Raw genomic sequence first — 22,794 nt, 5'->3', positions numbered from 1 at the left:
AATAAAAATTGGACTTAATGCATTTTATCCTATATAGTTTTGAAAACCATAAAACATAATCCTTATTGCTTTGTGTAGTCATTTTTCACCTTTGTAGCGTAGAGTCCATTTTTCCTTACATGTAAACAGGCGCCTATTCTAATATTCTTCATTTCTTGCTGTGTTTCCATTCTTTTTGTTGAAGATCTTTTCCTTCTGCCTAAAGTACTTCCTTTAGTGTATATTTTAGTACAATGATTAATTCTCTCAACTTGAGTTTTCAGAAAAAGAAGTTTTTAAAAACATTTTACATTCATCTTTTTAACTTTTCATTAAGTATAACATACTTAAATAAAAATGCATATATCATGTTCTCACTTATAAGTGAGACACATAGAGGGGAAAAACACACACTGGAACCTTTCAAATACGGTAGAGGGTGGGAGGAGGCAGAAGATCAGGAAAAATAACCAATGAGTACTAGGTCTAATACCTGGACGATGAAATAAGCTGTAAAACAAACCCCCATGACACAAGTTTACCTATGTAACAAACCTGGACTTGTACTCCTGAACTTAAAATAAAAGTTAAAAAAATGCATATATCCTCAAAATATAGTTTGACGAATTCTTCACAAACGAAACAAACCATGTAACCAATACTGGGATGAAAACACAGAATTCCTTCACTCTAGAATAATATTTTCACTCTCTCTAATGTTCCAGAGTGTCAGGGACTACAAAGGCTACAAAACCAAATGACAGGTCTGCTTTGTTCCAAGCAATGTTACAGGCTAAAGATACACTGCTTGTAGGATTTCATACTCTTAAAAGTTCCCAGGTACATAAAATTCTACTAATTAGTTAAATGAAGCTGTGTATTCATGGACAACAGTTAAATTGTGACACAGATGAGTGTACCTAGCACCTTGTTAGAGAAAGCTCCTTAGTATCAATGAGATGTGAAGGACATCTAAGAGTTATCAGGGCTAGAGGTCTGGGGAGAGTTATCCTGGCTCATGCTAGTCTTTTAGTGAAATGGCCTGGACAAATTCATAGTGAAGATGGGCAGTCAATTGATAAGATTATATTATATTTGACTGTTTCTTTCTAATAAGATTATAAAAAGATTATAAAGTTAAAAGCAAATTGAGGTGTTGTAGTGAGGAAAGAGAGGATTGTATAGATTCATAATGGCTGGCTCAATTCCAGTGTTTTTACTCTACTTAAGTGTATAGATTTGGTTAATTTTTAAAATTTCAGGTAACAAATAATATGGTCATCATTGAAATCCCTAAATATAATAAATTACAACCATTGGTTTTACTGAATCTAGACTAGGGGAAGAGTAAGATAAAACAACATAAGTAGAATGTTGGCAATTTAAAAAATTGTGCCAGACACAGTGGTTGATGCCTGTAACCCCAGCACTTTGGGAGGCCAAGGAGGGCAGATCACTTGAGCCCAGGAGTTCAAGACGAGCCTGGGCAACATGGTGAGACCTTGTCTCTACAAAAAATGCTTTAAAAAATTAGCCCAGCATGGTGGCACGCACCTGTAGTCCCAGCTAATTGGGAAGGTGGGAGGTCGCTTGAGTGCACGAGGATGATGCTCCAGTGAGCCGTGATCATAGTATTGCACTGCAACCTGGGCAACAGAGTGAGTGAGACCTTGTGTTTATAAGAAAATTTATACCTTTCAAAAATTTAAACTCATACTTTCTGCCCATATTACAGCTGCCTCCTTCTGTGGTATAAATGCAATATTAAATATTGTGTTTATTTTTATCAAAATAAGGCAGAAATTCTCAAGACAGAAAATGAAAAGTTTTGTCAAGGGGTTTCACAGACCTTTCATTGAATTTTAATTGCAATGCTAAACAATATTTGAAGATAACCCATAGTGGTCCCAGTCTTCAGCCTGAAGTCAAGAACCTTTAGTTATCTGAATGTTCTCAAGCTCCAAGACTCGCTAGGATGTTATTTAAGCAAAGTGCAGGATTTCCAAACACTAGTGATTAATATATGACATCTGCTTACTACAGCACTGTTGTGCAGCCACAAAATCTTTCAGAAAAGTTCACAATAACTATGGCTTACTTTGATAAAGAATATTCGGTAGGATGGTTAGCCTAATACGCTCTCATAAAAAAGGAAAAGTATTATGAGGTGGTGCCAGGACCTTGGGTCCTATTTGGCTATTTCTCCAAGGATCTCTCAATGGTAAGATCATCATATATCTAAGCTTGCCTAGAACAGTCCAAGGTCATTCCTGCTGTCTTGGTATTTTCTGTGTTGTGCAGCATTTATTCTTGACACAAAATCCTGGCTTGGAACATAAATGCTGTAGACATCCTGCCAAGGATTGAATCAAATTTATAAGTGTAACCCTGACAGCTAGGGTAGAGCTGTCTATTTCCTTCCTCCAAAGATGTTATCAGGTATTTAGATTAGTAAAATGAGAAATACTGAGATACCCTTATAATTCAAGGAGCACATAGGAATGGATATAGACTTGGTTTAAGTATTATTTTTCCCCTGTATTCTCCAGATTCAATCGTTTCGCACCTTTGACTTTCTTATCTAAACTGTAGAGCTATTCAATGACTAAATTGTACTTCTTATTGTCTTTGAATGTTTCAGCTTTATCTTGTTATTGACATATAGAATTTTTATTATCTTGATATTTCACTTATTCAATCTGAGGCCAGGTGTAGGAAGGACTCCAATATTTTCTTTGTGCCAAGACATAGAACAGAGTTTTCAGATCCATCTGGAAATTTTTCTGTTTTCATGGGAGAGGGCCTATAAGAGTTCATATTGGAAGGAAATATTGCCTCTCTCATCTCTCCTGATGACATATTTCTCTTTTATCATGGGAAGTCTTATGAGTAGATAAGTTATGAAGGTGATGTTATCAAACATAGGAGAGTAATTTAAAATATTATTGACAAAAGGGGCTTTTGTAGTTATAAACCAGGGTTAAGCATATCCTTGTCAGCCAGAGTGGAGCTGTATTTTTGTCTTGCTCTGATGATGTTATCAGGTGTTCAGAGCTCAGTAAAATGAGAATCTCGGAGTCAAATACATTTCTTTTATCTCTATGTTACCTCACAGTTCCTAAAGTAACACAGAAATCAAAAGTCAGCCTTTTGTACCTTAACGGCATCATTAAGATGGATATGTAATAAAGCTTCAATTTAACAACTTAAAAGATATTTAGTATGCTTACCATGGTTGAGGGAGTTAAATTGTACTTATTCTAAAAGAAAATACACACAGATTCCCTCATAAGTGTATTTTTTAGCCTATTATAATAAGACATAATGACTCTCAAGTATACTTAGGACTCAGACATTGTGACTCCAGTTTAGTTCTATGTTTATAAGTCATAAGCTCATTCCTGACCCAGGAGAGTACATTTATAGAAAATTATCCTCCCAGACATGATTACTTTAAGAAAACTGATCAGCATTTCTAATGGATCTCCTATTGATCAAAGCAATGCTATTTTGTACTGTGTAAAATATGTATTTTTAATGTATTAATTGTAATTCATTTTAATTAAAAGTGGTTCAAATTTATGTCTATCATCACTTAGGTATATTATAGATAATATAGATAATGGCAATGCATTTACCTGATAAATTCAAATTCACTGAGGTATTATTACCTTTATTTAATATTAGAATAATTCTACACCTGTGATTTCCTTTTGCTTAAACTTTTGTCTTGGAATAGATTTATGGAAAAATGGTGCAGATAGTAAGGACAGTTTCAATATACCCCACATCCAGTTTCCCGTTATTAACAATTTATATTAGTATGGCACATTTGTCACAATTAACAAAACCATGTGATACATCATTATTATTAACAAATGCCCTTACCCTGTTCAGAGTTCCTTAGTTTTTCACTAATTTCCTTTTTCTCTTTCAAGATCTCACCCAGGCTACCACATTACATTTAACCATCATACCATCATATCACCTGAAGCATCTCTAGGCTGTCGCAATTTCTCAGGCTTTCCTTGTTTTTGATGATGTTGATACTTTGAGTGAGTATAGGTTAGGTATTTTGTAGAATGTTCCTGAATTGGTATTTGTCTGATATTTTTCTCATGGTTAGATTAAGGCTATAAGTTTTGGGAAGGAAGATCACATATGTAAAAGGCCATTCTCATCACATAGTATCAATGGTACACATTGTCAATGAGTTATCGTTATTGATGTTAACTATGATTTAAATAAACTTTTTAGGTTCTCATGTTCTGATTCTATGGTGCCTTGAGAATGCTTTAAAAATGAATGGTACTTCAGTCAAGATTTTACCTGCAGGAAAAAATCACTATGTGTTTCTAGAGAAGTGACATTTTCAAAGCAGTATTTCATTTGACAACAGTTAGCATCAATAAAAATGTATTTTTTATTTATCTTTACATTTGTCCACGGTCTTAAATATTTATACTGACTCAATCTCATTCAGATTTTGGCAGATCTTCCAAATGATTAATTGGACCAATTTTAAATAAATAAATTTATTTATTTATTTGAGATGGAGTCCCGCTCTGTGGTTCAGGCTGGAGTGCAGTGGCGCGATCTCGGCTCACTGCAACCTCTGCCTGCTGGGTTCAAGTAATTCTCCTGCCTCAGCCTCCTGAGTAGCTGAGATTGCAGGCGCCCACACCACACCTGGCTAATTGTCGTAATTTTATCGAAATAGGATTAAGTTATTTACAGGTAAGAAGCTCAGTGATGGAATGCAAAACAGAGCCTGAAATTATTATAGAGTTGTGAGCATGTAGCTATTTTCCTGCTCCTTGAAATAAGAAAATATAGAGTTGTGAGCGTGTAGCTGTTTTCCTGCTCCTTGAAATAAGAAAATATCATATCATAGCCCCTCTAATCAAGATTAAAGAAACAAAAAAGTAAACACTACTTGCTTTCTACAAGAGATGTCAAAAGGTATCAAAGGAAGCATACTGTTTAAAGGAATTATCTGGGAGATATTTTTAAGAGAATAACTTATTCTCTTAAATAAATATAGCTTTCATATATAAGATAAACATTAATTATTACAAAAGCACAACATATTACAAAATTATATGGACATAATATGCACATACTCTAACTGAGCCACAATAGAATTGGTGCTCTGACACTAATAAATCATTTGGGAACTGCAGTTTGGAGTATTTAGTACCTGTTATGTGGCCAAGAAGGTAATAGAGGCCACTGAGACCTTTTCCAGTCTAATATAATGGGCACAACTCACATTTTTCCCTTTTAGTTATTAGGTAAACATTAGTGTTGGTGTTTACTTCAGTGATTTTTTAGAGGATTTACAATTTTTACTGTGAACACTTAGGGAAACCCACTTCCCATCTCATCCTATAGATTTTCCCTATGTGAAGGGTTTTCATAGAACCTTGGAGATGAAAGGAAGTCCCCCAAATAATTTTCCTGATGTCTGCTTCCAATATTTGACTTCAAGAATACCGTTTTCCAAATAGTATGTTCAGAGCCATACCAGGCACACAGCGTCTCTAAAACTCTGGAGAGACTGTAATATTTCTTTGTTTGAAGGAAGAGATCATTCTTGTATTCTGTTCAGAGATTACATTAATGATATTTAAATGTTTCTCAGAAGATAAACCAAATGTTGGAATTTATTTGCTTTTGACCCTGTTCGGCAATATTCAATGAATAAAAAAGAAAAAAGTCTTAATGATAGTTCTTGAGCCACATGACTTTGTCTAATTAAAAAATATTTTGCAAGTCTTCAAATAAAGTTCAAAACAACAAAGGTCAAATGGTGGGAATTTTCTTAAGAAAGGAAATTCTGCAGTGACCCAATCCTTTGAGCAATCAACAGTCATTCTAGGGATACTCTTGTATTGTTTAAAATTACATTTTACAAAATAAATAATGTCCTAAATGCCTCAACATTTTTAGAATCAGAAAAGTTGCTTAACTGGGATGTCCAAGATCATTTAGCTAGTAAGTAGGGAATCCAGTATTCAAAACCCAGGCTTTCTAGCTCCTGAACTTGTCCTAGACTCACTACTCTAAACTAAATCTCTGTTTAATAGTACATGCACATATGAAATGTTTCATGTTTAAAAGGCCAATACATTCCTATAAATGGAAATATCCTATTTAATATAATTAATATATTTTTAATTATGGAAGCATGATAAAATTATCCAAAGCAAGGAATTAAAATAGAAGGATGAGACAAGTTAATAATCTTATGAGCTCCATGAATACATGTTCATTATGTGCAAATCTCTTCCTGTTAAGCACTTTATATACAGTTAACCATCACAATCTAAACCACTCTTCGGAGCATGATTATTAACTCAATTTTTCAAACTAGGAATCTTAGGCTCAGAGGGGTTATGTCATCTCCACAGGGTCAACAGCTCTAAAATGTGGAGCACAAATTGTAATGGGAAAGGCCAAGATGATTATTGACCTGTGAGCCACTGAAACCAGTGTGAATTGTTCTGTATGGAATAGAAGTACACTTCATGATATATATTATAACTGTTGCTGAAGGATTTTATTCATTTTACATTGGATCAAATGGAAATTGAGCTGTATATTAAAGATTTTACAAAAGCTCCAAATTAAGAAGAAACTATAGAAACTCAAATAAAATGAAATTTTTTTAAAAAAAGTGTTTTCTAAGTAGTGTTTCATAAAGTAATACAAATTTTTAGTTATTAGGCTGATAAAATAAATCTATTTCTTTTAGTATCTTTGTCCTTTCCTTTTGAATGTTGTTATACATTCCTGAAAGTTGGAAGATCAGCGTTTTAAAATAAATGCTGGGAAAGACCTAATGTAACTCTTGATTATTTTACAGCATCAAGAGTTCTTCCTTCTTCTTGCTTATTGCTTGACAACAGATTGAGGATGCTTTAGAGCTGACAGGTTTGGAGGATGAGGGATGAGTGAGTATGAGCAAAACTCTGAGGAGGAGCACTGCATGCCTCAAAAGAACTTGGAGAGAATAAGAGTTACCAAAAAAAAAAAAGATTTTGCCAGGCTATAATTGGAATGAAGTAATATAAGTGACATGAATGATGCTTAAAATGTTGAGAATTAAAAAGTAAATATTAAAACATTGAAAAACTTTTTTTTTACCCTTTTTGGTTTATCATCTTCCTTCTCTCCTTCAACTTCTATTTTTTTCATTCAGTTTTCCCCCTCATTCCAACTCTTCTTTCTTTAATTGAACATAATAGATACTCGGAGTTCAAAATATGTGTTGTTTCTATTGAATTGATTGATTTTTTTTTGAGACAGGGTCTCGGTCTGTCATCCAAGCTAGCTGCAGTGGTGCCATCATGGCTCACTGCAGACTCAACCTCCCCAGGCTCAGGTGATCCTCCCACCTTAGCTACTCTCAAGCAGCTGGGACTACAGGTGCACAGCTCCATGCCTGGCTAATTTTTGTACTTTTTCTAGAGACAGGGTTTCACCGTGTTGCCCATGCTGTTCTTGAACTCCTGCCCTCAAGTGATTCACCCTCCTTGGCCTCCGAAAATATTGGAATTACAGGCACAAGCCACTGTGCCTGGTCTATTGAATGAAATTTATGTTTATCGTTTCCAATTTTAAAATAGATAACTTTAAAGTTGTGTATTTTATATTCATTGTCTTCAAACCAAACAAAATCCAAAAACTTTTCTACTTTTTGAATTGAATTTTTTCTCTCCTTTTGAATAATAAAACCTGGTCATTGATGTATGTGTACTCATCTGATATTTTTGATTTAGCAAAATCAAATGGAGGGTTCACGTTAGTATTTTATGCTTTTTAAAAGTAGACATGCTTATGCTCTTCCCTAAAATTTTATTTCAGCATTACTTAGATAAGCCCTGGCATCTGTATTTTTTTAGGTTACACAGATGATTTTTTTTATATACCCTGGTCAATAGCCACAGTGGAGTATACCTTCATTCTGATATATACACTCTTGACAACCATAGGGACAAATGATACTTAGTTGCATTTTTAACATTACCTAACATAAGTGAAAGAGATTTTAAAACAGTAGTATTTTGGAAAACAGCAGATAATAAAACATTAATTTTGTGTTATGGGTTATTGGTATTAAGCATCATGTAATGCCCACATCTCAAAGCTCATTATGGAAGAATTGGTGTCAGATAATAGGAAGATTGATATTGTTAAAAACCATGCATTCAGCAAGCCAGCCATTGGTAGCACCCAATGAAGTGTTCAGTATTCATCTAAGCAGAGAAAGTAGAAGACACAATCTTTACTGTAACTTTGAGTGCTTGCAGTGTGTCAGATGGTCCCTTGAAGAAGAAATATTAGTAAAAATGAATTGCAAATTATCTCCAATTTACCTGAAAGAGATCAAAATAATGTGTCTAAATATATGGTGTTTGAAAGGTGTAGAGTCAGTCCATATTTTTCAAGCCCAATGAAGGTAACAGAACAGTTTCTACTTAAGCAGCTGTTTGTTGGTTTCTTTGGCTCAAGAGAGAGGTATAATATCTTCTTTTATTTTACAGCTTTTTAATCATAATAATAACTATTATAAAATTAACAAATGCACATGGTAACTAATTCAAGCAATTTTTGCTTTATCCCTTTAAAGCCATTATCTAGGGAATAATCACTTCCCGCTTTTTTTTAAAAAAAGTTTTTCTGATATTTTCCTTTTTATCTCTAAATAATATGCTTATGTCTCATTTTTATTTCATCAACTTATGTAATGTTTTCTAACTTCCTAATTTGAAAATGAGGAATTTATTTTATTTATGTAAACTTTTCTCTTTCTGCCCCATTCTCAAATTCCAAGCAGTTATGTTTTTATTTCTAAGAAATTCTATGGGTTGGATTTATACCTTTAAATGGAATATACCTGAACTTCTATTTCTTGTTACTTGAACTTTAGCCAGGATGCACTAACTGCCTTCAATGTAAGATAAGGGGTCAGCTCTCCAACTTTTCCCTCACCACTAATCCCCCTCTACCTCTCAATTTTTGTAAGCTATTCCATTACTTTTACACTGATAATATTTAACACATATATGTGTATATCTTGTCTTTGTGTAAATAAAGTTCTATAATTGTACTTACATTTTATATATGCTTTGGTAATTGGCACATTTGTGAGATGATTAACTGATACAATTTAACAATATTATAATTATGTAAGTATTTTTCATTTTAAAACAAGTAACATGGTTTGATCTAGAGGAGGAATTTAAACCTCTCATTCAAACTCTGCTACTTGAAGCACACATCAAACTCAAGTGGATCCTCTCTGCTTCAATTCTACCAGTTGTTCAAGTTCATGCCTCATTTTGAATTGATTCCTATTTGGACAATATGGCTATTTATACGTTCTAAAGAAACAAATTCCCTTTGCTTTTATTCACACTATTTGTGAAACAGTCTTGTATTCTATGTGTTTTAGAAGTACTTTTTTTTTTTTTGCTCTACCTTAATCCAAAGTAACTTAAAAAAAAAAGATAAAAAGGAGTTAAATTTTGAATTTTCTTATACCTAGAAATATATTTTGTTTGCCATCACACTTAATAATAGGTTGTCTGATAATAGGATTTGATTCAAAATATTTTCTCTCATCACACTGAAAGCATTGATTGTGTTCTAGTGTCAATTATGGCTAAGGAAATTTTAATGGCAATCTAATTTTCATTCTTTTTAGTTAGTTATCTTATTTTTGGAAGATTATAAAATCTTGTTTCTATTGTTAATGCTCTAAACTTTCACAAGAATGGAACTTTTAAATTGATCTTCTTTTGTACTTTTAGCCTGATGACTCTTGGTGAATTTTCTGCCATTACTTTGTTTATTATTTCCTATCTACTATTTGCTGCTCTCTTAAGACTAATGTCGAACCACATGGATTATTCTGTATCTTCTAAGTTTTATTTTGTACTTTTTTAATTTTTAAAATTCTCCTAAAATATATAGAAAAATCTAAGATATAGAACTCCATGCATTTTTACATATACATATTTTCCCATGTAACCATCACATAGATCAAGGTATAGAACGTTTCTAGCATCTGAGAATGCTCACTGGTGCCCCATTCTGGTAAAGTGCCCCTTTTGGGTAAAGTAAAAGGTAACTACAATTATGACTTCTCCTTTTCAGCAAGCATTCTACTGAAATTTTTTGTTTCACAAAGCATGACCTTTACCCAGAATTGATGTTGTTGTTTTTGGTAGCCTATTTTTTTTTTTTTTTAAATACAGGATACTCTGTCTCCTCAAATTTCTCTAGGAATACTAACTTTAACTTCTCAATATCCCACAATGTTTGCTTTTTTTTTTTCTAAAGTTAAAGTTTGGTCTGTTCATCTTAGTCTTTCAATTTTATGTTTGGTAGATCTTCATTACCAATTTATTCTTGATAATCTATTAATATTTATGGAAGAAAGGCCAGGTTGGTGTTGGCCAGGTTTGCATCTGTCTTTATACAGGTCTGTTTCCCAGACAAATCCTCTCTTGAAAGAGAGGGATGACTGAAAGGTCTGTGTACATACATGTATGGTGTACTGACAGGCAGGCTACATTTTAGGATGTATGGATGAGGAGTAGATAAGGGAGTCACCTTTCCCTCGACTCCACCCGGGTTCTAGCTAAAATGGACATGGATACCCTAGGAGTCCTACCTTAATTAATGCAGATATTATCCTTTTGGTGATAGCTTGGAGATAAACCACTCTGATACATATTTAACATAGGGAAGTGGGACAACGTTTTCTGCAACATTATTGAATAAATAATCCATGGATTAATCAACTTGTTTTCTGATCTACATCACATATTTGCCATAGAAATCTGTGACTTCTCTGCTAGAAAGAAATTCTAACATTCTCAGATGAGTGTTCTAGACTGTAGCTTCTGCTTTGATCTCCTCACTAGGGTAATCTTATGATTTATGATAACTTTTTTTGTCTTCCTCTGGTTTTTAGTGATATTATCTAACATTTCCCCACTGTACATATTTGTTTTTACTGCAATGGAAATTTGAAGGCCCGAGAGTGTGATAAACACATGGGATAAGACCATTTTCATGAACTGGGAGCTGACATTGCTTTGACTGGAAAGATGTGTGAATAAAAATAGATCCTAGGTAGACAAATACATGATATGATATTTGGACAGACATAGATCCATAGATGGATAAGCATAGATAAAACATATCTATATATATATGTGTGTCTGCATACATAGAAAATAAGAAAGAGTTCAGAATAAATATTTCCATATTGATTTTAACTATAAGAAATCTTAGATACAAGAATAACACATTCATTTTTTAATTTTAGTAGTTGCCTAAGTATTCTCTAATATGAGATTAATGGTGAGTGGGTAAGATAGTAATGAGAAAACAAAAGTACTGCGTTTATATGCAACATTGGGATTTCATTCTAAAGAAGATACAATCATAGTAATGTTAATAAAAGTGGAAATGTAGCAATATATTTTTCAAAATTGTAAATTAAACATGACAAGAATAAATATTGATTGATTTCATTGACTATATAAAATTAGGTCAAATAATTTTAAATGATTTTTTTCAAAGTATATTTTCTTTCTTCTGGATAGAAAAACATGACATTTTCATTGTACAAATTTGAAAAGTAAAGTATAAAGACATTCGTAAAAATAATCCATAATCTCTTAACTAGGGCTAACCTTTGTTAAATGCATTGTGTATTTAAATTAAATATCATTTTTAAAATTATTATTAATTTACATCTATCTATGTGTATAACCTGGATTCCACTTATTATGCATTATAATATTTTTATAATTCATTTAATTCATTAAATAGTCTTTGAAAGCTCTCTTTCAAAGCTGCTCATTATTTCATTATACATTCATTACTTCATTTAGTGTAACCCTTACTGTTAGGATTTTGGATTGATTATAATTTTTCAATATTATAAAAATATTGTAGTAAATATATTTATACATGTTAGAGGACACCTGAGATTACTGTCTTTGAATAAATTCCTAGAAGGAAAATTATTTGGCAATATAAACGAATTCACGTGTTTAAGGCTTTTGATAGATATTACAAAATTACCCTCAAAAAGTTTGTACACTTTATTTATTTATTTGAGACGGAGTCTCGCTCTGTTGCCCAGGCTGGAGTGCAGTGGCACGATCTTGGCTCACTGCAAGCTCCGCCTCCTGGGTTCACGCCATTCTCTGCCTCAGCCTCCCGAGTAGCTGGGACTACAGGCGCCTGCCAACATGCCTGGCTAATTTTTTTGTACTTTTAGTAGAGACAGGGTTTCACAGTGTTCGCCAGGTTGGTCTCGATCTCCTGACCTCATGATCTGCCTGCCTGGGCCTCCCAAAGTTCTGGGATTACAGGCGTGAGCCACCGCACCCGGACAGTACACTTTATTTATTACTTTCATCCAGACAGGCAACAGTGATTTCCCCTATAACCTCTCTAATATCACTATTACTTTTGTTAAAATCTTTGCTAATGATTAATAGGCCAAATTTGGTTCCCCATGTTTATTTTAATATTTGTTTCTTTGATTACTAGTGAGGTTTGACATGGTTACAAGTGTTTATTAACCATTTGTATTTTTAGATAATTATGTTATTTACTAAATTTTATGAGATATATTATTTTAATATCTTTATTCATTAAAGGAAAAGCACTTCATCTGTCATTTGTATTGTACTTTTTTTATTTTGTGGATGCCTTCCACTTTTAAAAACCTTCATTGTTATGAGATTAAATCTAGCATTCTTTATCTTTTTCGATTTTGCCTTTGGTGTAATGCTTTACAAGTCCTCTCTACTCTCACATTAAATAAGTATTCATTTTCACTTTTATTAGAATTTTTGAGCTTTATTTTTCCATTTAAATATTTACTCCACCAGAAATCTCAAATCTTAAACTAAATGCCTGACTAATGAAAACTCCTGTGGCCTGTTTATCCAGAAGACTAAGGGAAGAGGAAAGAAGTTGTAGTCACACATAGGTCCTGCCCCATCATTGCATCTTCTTTGTGTGTGTTGGTGAAGTGTGAGGCTCCATTTTTACTTATGTTGCCCTCTGTAACCCTGTCAGCCTATTATCTTGCCACCCCACTGGCCTTGTACAATAACTTCCAAGCAAACTCAGATGCCAACTAAAGCTGCTCTTCTTCAAAGCTATAAAATTAGTAAAATGAAAGGAAGTTTCATCTCTCCAAACTAGAGGATGTTGATGAAATCTGATCAAGGTCTCTTCAACTTACATTTCACAGATCATGAGGTTAAGCAGGTGCTTAGTGTCTTCCTTTAATTTAGCTTGATCAGGGAAATATTGCCCATGCATTGTACCACTAGCATTGACCACCCTTTGCCTCTGCTTTTTTCATATACTTTAGTCATTCTGGAGCTGTGTTGAGCATGTGCATGGGGGTTGGGGGAGACAGAGACAGAGGAGAATAGGAATATTGGAAGAATCGAACTGGTAATGGACATCTGAGTTCACAACATCTTTGTACCAAGATTTCCATCAAATAATTCTTGAAAGAGATGGTACCCTCCAGCTGAATGCAGAATCTACAAAAACACCAGTTATTCAAGGCAACTTTTCATCAAGAGCCACAGTATGTCTACACTGAAAGTCTAGTGAGGCAAGTTATCCCGTCTTCTCACCTTTATGATTTCCAAAAGTGTTGAGGAATCTCCAAAGCACAAGTGGAAACTGCTTTGATTTGATTCATTGATTTGTTTCCTTTTTACTAGATCTCTTCCTATTCTGAGGACAATTTTCACATATTTTAGGATTCAAAATTCTTAATGCATATTCATAGTAGTTTTATTAAGGTATAATTTACACACCATAAAAAATCACCATTTTAAAGTGTATCACTCAGTGGTTTTTAGTATGTTCACAAAGGTATGCAACCATCATCATTATGTAATTTTAGAATATTTTTATCACCCCAAAAGAAGCCCCATACTCTTTAACCATTAACCACATAACCATCAATAATCACTTCCTATTACACCCAGCCTCTGACAAAAAATACTCTACATTTTGTTTCTGGGGATTTGCCTATTCTGGACATTTCATAAGATGGAATCATATCGTGTGTGGCCTTTTGGCTCTGTGTTCTTTCACAGGGTTTTCATCACATCCATGTTGTAACATGTACCTATACTTCATTTGTTTTTATTGCTAAATACTAATTCAGTGTGTGAATATCCCACATTCCTTTATCCATTTATTCATTGGTGAGTAATGAGGTTGTGTTTACTTTTTGGCTATTATAAATAATGCTGCTGAACATTCATGTAAATGTTCTTGTGTGGACATATGTTTTAAATTCCCTTGAGTCTGTACCTAGTAGTGGAATTGCCGAGTCATAACTTACTCTTTACCTTTCAGAATCATCCTACTTTTGAATGTGTACATGCAATATCCCGTATTTTTCACTACATTCTTTAAAAAACTTTATCCTAACTTTGGTCTCCATCAAAATACAGGCATACTTCATTTTATGGGGCTTTGCTTTATTGCACTTCAAGATACTGCATTCTTTACAAGTTGAAGGTTTGTGGCAACCCTGAATTAAGCAAGTCTGTCAGCATAATTTTTTCAACAGCATGTGCTCACTTCATGCATCTGTGTCACACTTTGGCAATTCTCACAATATTTCAACTTTGTAATTGCCATTATTTAATTATTACTGTATGTGTTATGGTGATCTATGATCAGTGATCTTTGTTGTTACTGTGGTAATTGTTTTGGGGTGCTATGAACCACATCCACATAAGACAGCAAACAATCACTAAATGTGACGTGTTCTGTTTCAGCATCCCTATCTCTCTCCCTTTCCTCAGGCTTCCCTGTTCCCTGACACACAACGATGTTAAAATTAGGCCAATTAGTAACCCATTGCCACCCCTAATGTTCAAGTAAAGGAAGAATTGCGCATTTCTCACTTTAAATCAGAAGCTAGAAATGATTAAGCTTAGTGAGGAAGGCATGTTGAAAGCCAAGATAGGCCAAAATCTAGGCCTCTTGCACTAAGTACTTAGCCAAGTTGTGAATGCAAAGGAAACATTCTTGAAGGAAATCAAATGTGCTACTCCAGTGAACACATGAATGATAAGAAAACAAAACAGCCTTATTGCAAATATAGAGAAAGTTTTAGTGATCTAGATAGAAGATCAACCAGCCACAACATTTCCTTAAGCCAAAGCCTAATCCACAGCAAGGCCATAACTCCAATTGTATGAAGGCTGAGAGGTGAAGAAGCTGGAAAAAAAAGGTTTGAAGCTGGCAGATGGTACCCCATGAGATTGAAGGAAAGAAGTCACTGCCATAACATAAAAATGCAAGGTGAAACAGCAAGTGCCAATGGAGAAGATGCAGCAAGTTATTCAGAAGATCTAGCTAAGATCATTGATAAGAGTGGTTACATTAAACAACAGATTTTCAATGAAGGTCTAACAGCCTTCTACTAGAATAATATATTATAGCTAGAAAGGAGAAGTCAATGCCTGGCTTCAAAGCTTCAATGAACAGGCTGACTCTCTTGTTAGGGGATAATGCAGCTGGTGACTTTAAATTGAAGCAAATGCTAATTTATCGTTCAGAAAATCTTAGAATTATATTATTTAATTATTCAGAAAATTAAATAATAATTTAATATTCAGAAAAATAAATAATAATTTAATATTCAGAAAATTAAATAATAATTATATTATTTAATATTCAGAAAAATAATAATTATATTCTTTACTATTCAGAAAATTAAATAATAATTATATTCTTTACTATTCAGAAAATTAAATAATAATTATATTCTTTACTATTCAGAAAATTAACTATATTAATTATTCAGAAAATTAAATAATAATTATATTATTTAGTCATTCAGAAAATCTCTTAAGAATTATACTAAATCTACTCTGCCTGTGCTCTATAAATAGAACAACAAAGCCTGGATGACAGCACATCTGTTTACAGCATGGTTCACTAAATATTTTAGGCCCAGTGTTGATACCTATAGCTCAGAAAAAAAAAAAAAAAGATTTTTTTCAAAATATCACTGCCTATTGACAATGTGCCTGGTTACTCAAGAGCTCTAATGGAGAGGTACAAGGGCATTAATGTTATTTTCATGCCTGCTAACGCTATCCATTCTGTAGCCTATGGGCCAAAGAGTAATTTCAACTTTTAAGTCTTATTTTTTAATAAATACATTTTATAAGACTATAGCTGCCATAGATAGTGATTCCTCTGATGGGTCTGGGAAAAGTAAATTGAAAATCTTCTGGAAAGGATTCACCATTCTAGATGTTATTAGAACATTAATGATTTGTCGGAGGAGGGCAATATACAAACATTAATAGGAAATTGGAATGAGTTGATTCCAACTCTCATGGATGACTATGAGAGGTTTAAGACTTCAGTGATGGAAAGAACTGCACATGTGGTGGAAATAGCAAGAGAATTAGAATTAAGAGATGGAGCCTAAAATTGTGACTGAATTGCTGCAATCTCGCGGTAACTTGAATGGATGAGGAGTTGCTTCTGATTGATAAGCAAAGAAAGTGGTTTCGTGAGATGGAGTCTTCTCCTGGTCAAGATGTTATGAACATTGTTGAAATGACAGCAGAGGATTTAGAATATTACATAAGTTTAGTTGGTAAAACAGCATCAGGCTGGAGAGTGGTGCTACCAAAGGCATTATCATAAAGACTTTTAAAAGAGGAAAGTTGAGTTGAATTGCACCAAAAGTGAATATAGATGAAAAGAAGGGGAATTTAGGAAAATTTACTCAGAAAATTGTCATTTTTTACTTTAAAGCTATGAAGCGTAAACTTCAAATTTCTGAGTATAAAGATGGTTAGAAGGCACGAAAGATAAGTCCCGCCCATTGCCTGACACATAGTAATCCCTTAACAAGCTGATAATTCTAGAACATGTTACGTTTTGTAGTTGAAACTAAAAATCTGTTTATGTTATTATTATTTTTTAATGGGCCTTTCTTGGCAGGCAAATAGTTAAGTCTTTATTTCTTTGTTTCCATCCAGGCCTCTTATGTGAGGAGCTGAAGAGGAATTAAAATATACAGGATGAAAAGATGGCAATGTTGCCTCCCCCAGGACCTCAGAGCTTTGTCCATTTCACAAAACAGTCTCTTGCCCTCATTGAACAACGCATTGCTGAAAGAAAATCAAAGGAACCCAAAGAAGAAAAGAAAGATGATGATGAAGAAGCCCCAAAGCCAAGCAGTGACTTGGAAGCTGGCAAACAGCTGCCCTTCATCTATGGGGACATTCCTCCCGGCATGGTGTCAGAGCCCCTGGAGGACTTGGACCCCTACTATGCAGACAAAAAGGTGAGTTTATTTTGACTTCAGTGGTCAGTTTCTGTTGGCTTCCTTCTGTATAAAAATTATTTTAAATTGAGATTAGTGAAATTTAGTGAATAACCATATCATGACCAGAATGTTAAATTAAATTTATATATATATATATATATATATATATATATATATATATATATATGTTATTCAGAATCTGTACTTTTTCAAATTTTTCATTGAAATTGGCTCTGGCATTGGCATACTACTTTTAATTTTTTTTTTTTTAATTATACTTTAAGTTTTAGGGTACATGTGCACATTGTGCAGGTTAGTTACATATGTATACATGTGCCATGCTGGTGCGCTGCACCCACTAACTCGTCATCTAGCATTAGGTATATCTCCCAATGCTATCCCTCCCCCTTCCCCCCACCCCACCACAGTCCCCAGAATGTGATATTCCCCTTCCTGTGTCCATGTGATCTCATTGTTCAATTCCCACCTATGAGTGAGAATATGCGGTGTTTGGTTTTTTGTTCTTGCGATAGTTTACTGCGAATGATGATTTCCAATTTCATCCATGTCCCTACAAAGGACATGAACTCATCATTTTTTATGGCTGCATAGTATTCCATGGTGTATATGTGCCACATTTTCTTAATCCAGTCTATCATTGTTGGACATTTGGGTTGGTTCCAAGTCTTTGCTATTGTGAATAGTGCTGCAATAAACATGCGTGTGCATGTGTCTTTATAGCAGCATGATTTATAGTCCTTTGGGTATATACCCAGTAATGGGATGGCTGGGTCAAATGGTATTTCTAGTTCTAGATCCCTGAGGAATTGCCACACTGACTTCCACAATGGTTGAACTAGTTTACAGTCCCACCAACAGTGTAAAAGTGTTCCTATTTCTCCACATCCTCTCCAGCACCTGTTGTTTCCTGACTTTTTAATGAATGCCATTCTAACTGGTGTGAGATGGTATCTCATCATGGTTTTGATTTGCATTTCTCTGATGGCCAGTGATGATGAGCATTTTTTCATGTGTTTTCTGGCTGCATAAATGTCTTCTTTTGAGAAGTGTCTGTTCATGTCCTTCGCCCACTTTTTGATGGGGTTGCTTGTTTTTTTCTTGTAAATTTGTTTGAGTTCATTGTAGATTCTGGATATTAGCCCTTTGTCAGATGAGTAGGTTGCGAAAATTTTCTCCCATTTTGTAGGTTGCCTGTTCACTCTGATGGTAGTTTCTTTTGCTGTGCAGAAGCTCTTTAGTTTAATTAGATCCCATTTGTCAATTTTGTCTTTTGTTGCCATTGCTTTTGGTGTTTTAGACATGAAGTCCCTGCCCATGCCTATGTCCTGAATGGTAATGCCTAGGTTTTCTTGTAGGGTTTTTATGGTTTTAGGTCTAACGTTTAAGTCTTTAATCCATCTTGAATTGATTTTTGTATAAGGTGTAAGGAAGGGATCCAGTTTCAGCTTTCTACATATGGCTAGCCAGTTTTCCCAGCACCATTTATTAAATAGGGAATCCTTTCCCCATTGCTTGTTTTTCTGAGGTTAGTCAAAGATCAGATAGTTGCAGATATGTGGCGTTATTTCTGAGGGCTCTGTTCTGTTCCATTGATCTATATCTCTGTTTTGGTACCAGTACCATGCTGTTTTGGTTACTGTAGCCTTGTAGTATAGTTTGAGGTCAGGTAGCGTGATGCCTCCAGCTTTGTTCTTTTGGCTTAGGATTGACTTGGCGATGCGGGCTCTTTTTTGGTTCCATATGAACTTTAAAGTAGTTTTTTCCAATTCTGTGAAGAAAGTCATTGGTAGCTTGATGGGGATGGCATTGAATCTGTAAATTACCTTGGGCAGTATGGCCATTTTCACGATATTGATTCTTCCTACCCATGAGCATGGAATGTTCTTCCATTTGTTTGTATCCTCTTTTATTTCCTTGAGCAGTGGTTTGTAGTTCTCCTTGAAGAGGTCCTTCACATCCGTTGTAAGTTGGATTCCTAGGTATTTTATTCTCTTTGAAGCAATTGTGAAATTTAGTATAATGTTTAGTATAACTTAGTATACATTGTTTAGTATAATTGTTTAGCATAACATTTTTGGACATGACACAGTGATCTGCCAAATTTTATAATCATACCTATTTTTTCCTGCTAAAAATTAACTCTCATGTGTATGCAGACCCAAAAATCACTTAAAAGTTTTTAATGTGAATGAAAATTGCTAATTTCAATTTTAAAATACCAACAATTGTTTTTATTAAAATTTCAAGTATAAGGTAACTTGATCTTGCCAATACTATGTAGTATGTTGTGATTTTTCATGTTAGCTCAGATGACCTCTGGTTTATAAAGTCTCCCTGATAATTTTGACAGTCATGTGACCCTGTTCCCTCTTCATTCTTCCCCCTTTGTATTTTTCTGTATGATATCTGTCACATCTTGCCTTATATTAGTTACTTTCTTCTTTTCATTTTTCTAGGAAGTTCCTTGAATACAAAACTCATGCCTTATTTTTGTTCAAACTCCTTTTCATTACCTGTTATGATATAGTTTCTGACTACATATGTATTAGTCTTTTTTTTTTTTTTTGAGACAGAGTCTCCCTCTGTTGCCCAGGCTGGAGTGCAGTGGCGCGATTTTGGCTCACTGCAAGCTCCGCCTCCTGGGTTCACGCCATTCTCCCGCCTCAGCCTCCAGGGTAGCTGGGACTACAGGTACCCGCCACCACACCCGGCTAATTTTGTTTTTGTATTTTTAGTAGAGACGGGGATTCACCGTGTTAGCCAGGATGATCTCGATCTCCTGACGTTGTGTTCTGCCCACCCTGGCCTCCCAAAGTGCTGGGAACACAGGCGTGAGCCACCACGCCCGGCCGTATTAGTCCATTTTTACACTGCTATAAAGAACTACCTGAGACTGGGTAATTTATAAAGAAAAGAGATTTAATTTACTCACAGTTCTGAATGGCAGGGGAGGCCTCAGGAAACTTATAATCATGGTTGAAGGCAAAGGGGAAGCAAGGCACATCTTAACATGGTGCAGGAGAGGGAGAAAGAGGAGGGAAATGCCGCACTTTTAAACCCATCAGATCTCATGAGAACTCACTCACTCACTATCATGAGAACAGCATTGGGGAAACCGCTCCCATGATCCAATCACTTCCCACCAGGTCCCTCCCCTGACACGTGGGGATTACAATTCAAAATGAGATTTGGGCGGGGACACAGAGCCAAACCATGTCAATACAATTGCAGAAAGAATGGATGAATAATTTTTTAAAAATACAGTCTACTGAGATTTAAGACAAAAAGGATTGTACTTGAGGAGTAGGTATTAATTTTAAAATAATTTTCTATGTAGAAGTGAATTTTACATTAAATTGTATTTAGATATAACTGATACAGTGAAAGGGAACAGGAAAATAAAAGGACACCTGAAAATAATAGACTCTGATTTGTTTTCTTGAGGGAACGCTGCCGCATACAAATAAAAAGCCTGACTCACAGACTTATCTCCTGAATATGGTGAGAAATGCTTATTGTCAGAAACCCACTGATAACCCTATATAAAACTTAGAAAGTCAGTGTATTTCAGCTAACACAAGTCATCTTCCTGCCAACCGGAGAAAAATAAGGCTGGGATTTGAACTTTGTCTTTCTGATTTCTAAGCCAATGCTTTAGGTTGCTTTAATATTTTGTTGTTACTGCTGGTTGTTTTTATTTCTTAACTGAATACTAAAGCTATGGAAAAGGACACTTATGGAATGGCTACAATAACATTTCAAGAATGTTTGCTTTTATTCATATCGTTTTTTAAATTACCATGGTTAGTAAGTGAGGAATCCTCTTAATTTAAGTCCCTTTTAAAAGCTAATATTAGTATTATAACTAAAATAAAGAAGTTGAACTCAGTGATTGGAAGGATTCTTCCAACTCTGACGTTCCTTAAACTTAGGAAAATATTTTTTGAAATAACTCATATTGTGGAACGTGGTGCTGCTAACCATAACAATTGCCAGCAAGTATTAAAATTCTCAAGGTTTTATGATAAAAATATTAGAGATAGCTAGTTTCTATTTGGCTTTCTTAAAATGCAGTGTAATGGAAGGGAAAGAAGTTGTACTTTAAAATAACTTAACCACAGTTATTGTTACTGTTGAAAGAAAATGAAAAATATAAAATACACTATTTTGAAAGCTCTAAGCAATACATGCTAACAAATAGCTCAATTTTTAAATTTACTATGAAGAAGTGGACTTGGAGTTCATTGGCCAAGGTGACATTGATAGATGCGTTGATGACATTGGAACCACATTGCTGGAGTCTGATGGCAGTGTTTCTTCAATATAACACTGCCATGTAGAAAGGTAAACTGCTGATATTGATGTGAAAAATTGATATTTTGGATTCTCAATTTCATCCTTTCTTTTTCCTCCTGTAGACTTTCATAGTATTGAACAAAGGGAAAACAATCTTCCGTTTCAATGCCACACCTGCTTTATATATGCTTTCTCCTTTCAGTCCTCTAAGAAGAATATCTATTAAGATTTTAGTACACTCATATCCTTTTAAAAATGATTACATCCAGTGGCACTTTATGGTGTAATTGTTGCTATTTTATTCAAATATAGATGTTATACCTTTTGCACCTTGAAAGACTCTGGTTTTAGTTTATTAATTTCAATATTATTAATATAATTTGTCATGGGTCTCAGAGAAGACTGGGAGAGTGGCAATATTAAGATTTTAGGATATGTTACTTTTATTTATTACTCTCTTGTTCAAAGAGACAAAATAGTCTACAAGCTCATTTAGAATTTTTTTCTAAGGAAAAGTTGTAAGCATTTCAACAAGTGTCATCCTCAAATATTTCAAATTCCCACTGTCGTCTCTTTTGTTCCTTGATTCTAAGCTACCTTATTCAGCATGCTCATCATGTGCACTATTCTGACAAACTGCATATTTATGACCATGAATAACCCGCCGGACTGGACCAAAAATGTCGAGTAAGTGGGTATAAGTACATTTTAATATAGTTTTGGTATTATCATTTCATCCTTTCCTTTTCCTGCCATGAAGTTACTGTGTTTATGAAGATGGGGAATCTTTATCTTCCCATGTTATATGCTTGGTTTTCTTTCGTTCTTTACCTCCTCTATGATATTAACCTGCTAGATTAGAAAAATTAGATGCTACAGTGTTTTCTCAAAGAATGAACTTGTCAGATGCTCCATCCTGTTCTTAGACATGTTACACATATTTTATTCTTGGGTGTATGTTTTATAATTATACGGGTGTATTTTTAAATGATTGTTTGGGTGAATTTTTGATAGAAGCAATGTAGGAAAATTTTAGGCAGATCTGAGACCTATATTCTTACTTATTTCAAGTACCTCTGCTTTCTGGGAGTGTTTCTGATATTGACATTTTAATAATTTCTGGA

At 34.3% G+C, this 22,794-nt stretch overlaps 1 protein-coding gene across 3 annotated transcripts in view; it reads left to right on the top strand.

The window, feature by feature from the left end:
* The window catches only part of SCN9A (sodium voltage-gated channel alpha subunit 9), a 177,528-nt gene that overhangs the window by 48,082 nt on the left and 106,652 nt on the right, over positions 1–22,794 (top strand). For 2 of the 3 annotated variants that reach the window (XM_055108702.2, XM_055108701.2), the window contains exon 1: positions 21,998–22,357. In XM_055108702.2, the coding sequence (XP_054964677.1) occupies positions 22,278–22,357 (80 nt within the window). In that variant the 5' untranslated portion in view covers positions 21,998–22,277. Of the gene's footprint in view, positions 1–17,063; positions 17,372–21,792; positions 21,912–21,997; positions 22,358–22,794 lie in introns of those variants that run through there. The other variant, XM_055108703.2, reaches the window with a different exon arrangement.

This window comes from Pan paniscus, chromosome 13 (genome assembly GCF_029289425.2).
Source record: "Pan paniscus chromosome 13, NHGRI_mPanPan1-v2.0_pri, whole genome shotgun sequence".
NCBI lineage: Eukaryota > Metazoa > Chordata > Mammalia > Primates > Hominidae > Pan > Pan paniscus.
Note: the sequence above shows the minus strand (reverse complement) of the source record. Positions and strands in the feature narration are given on the sequence as shown.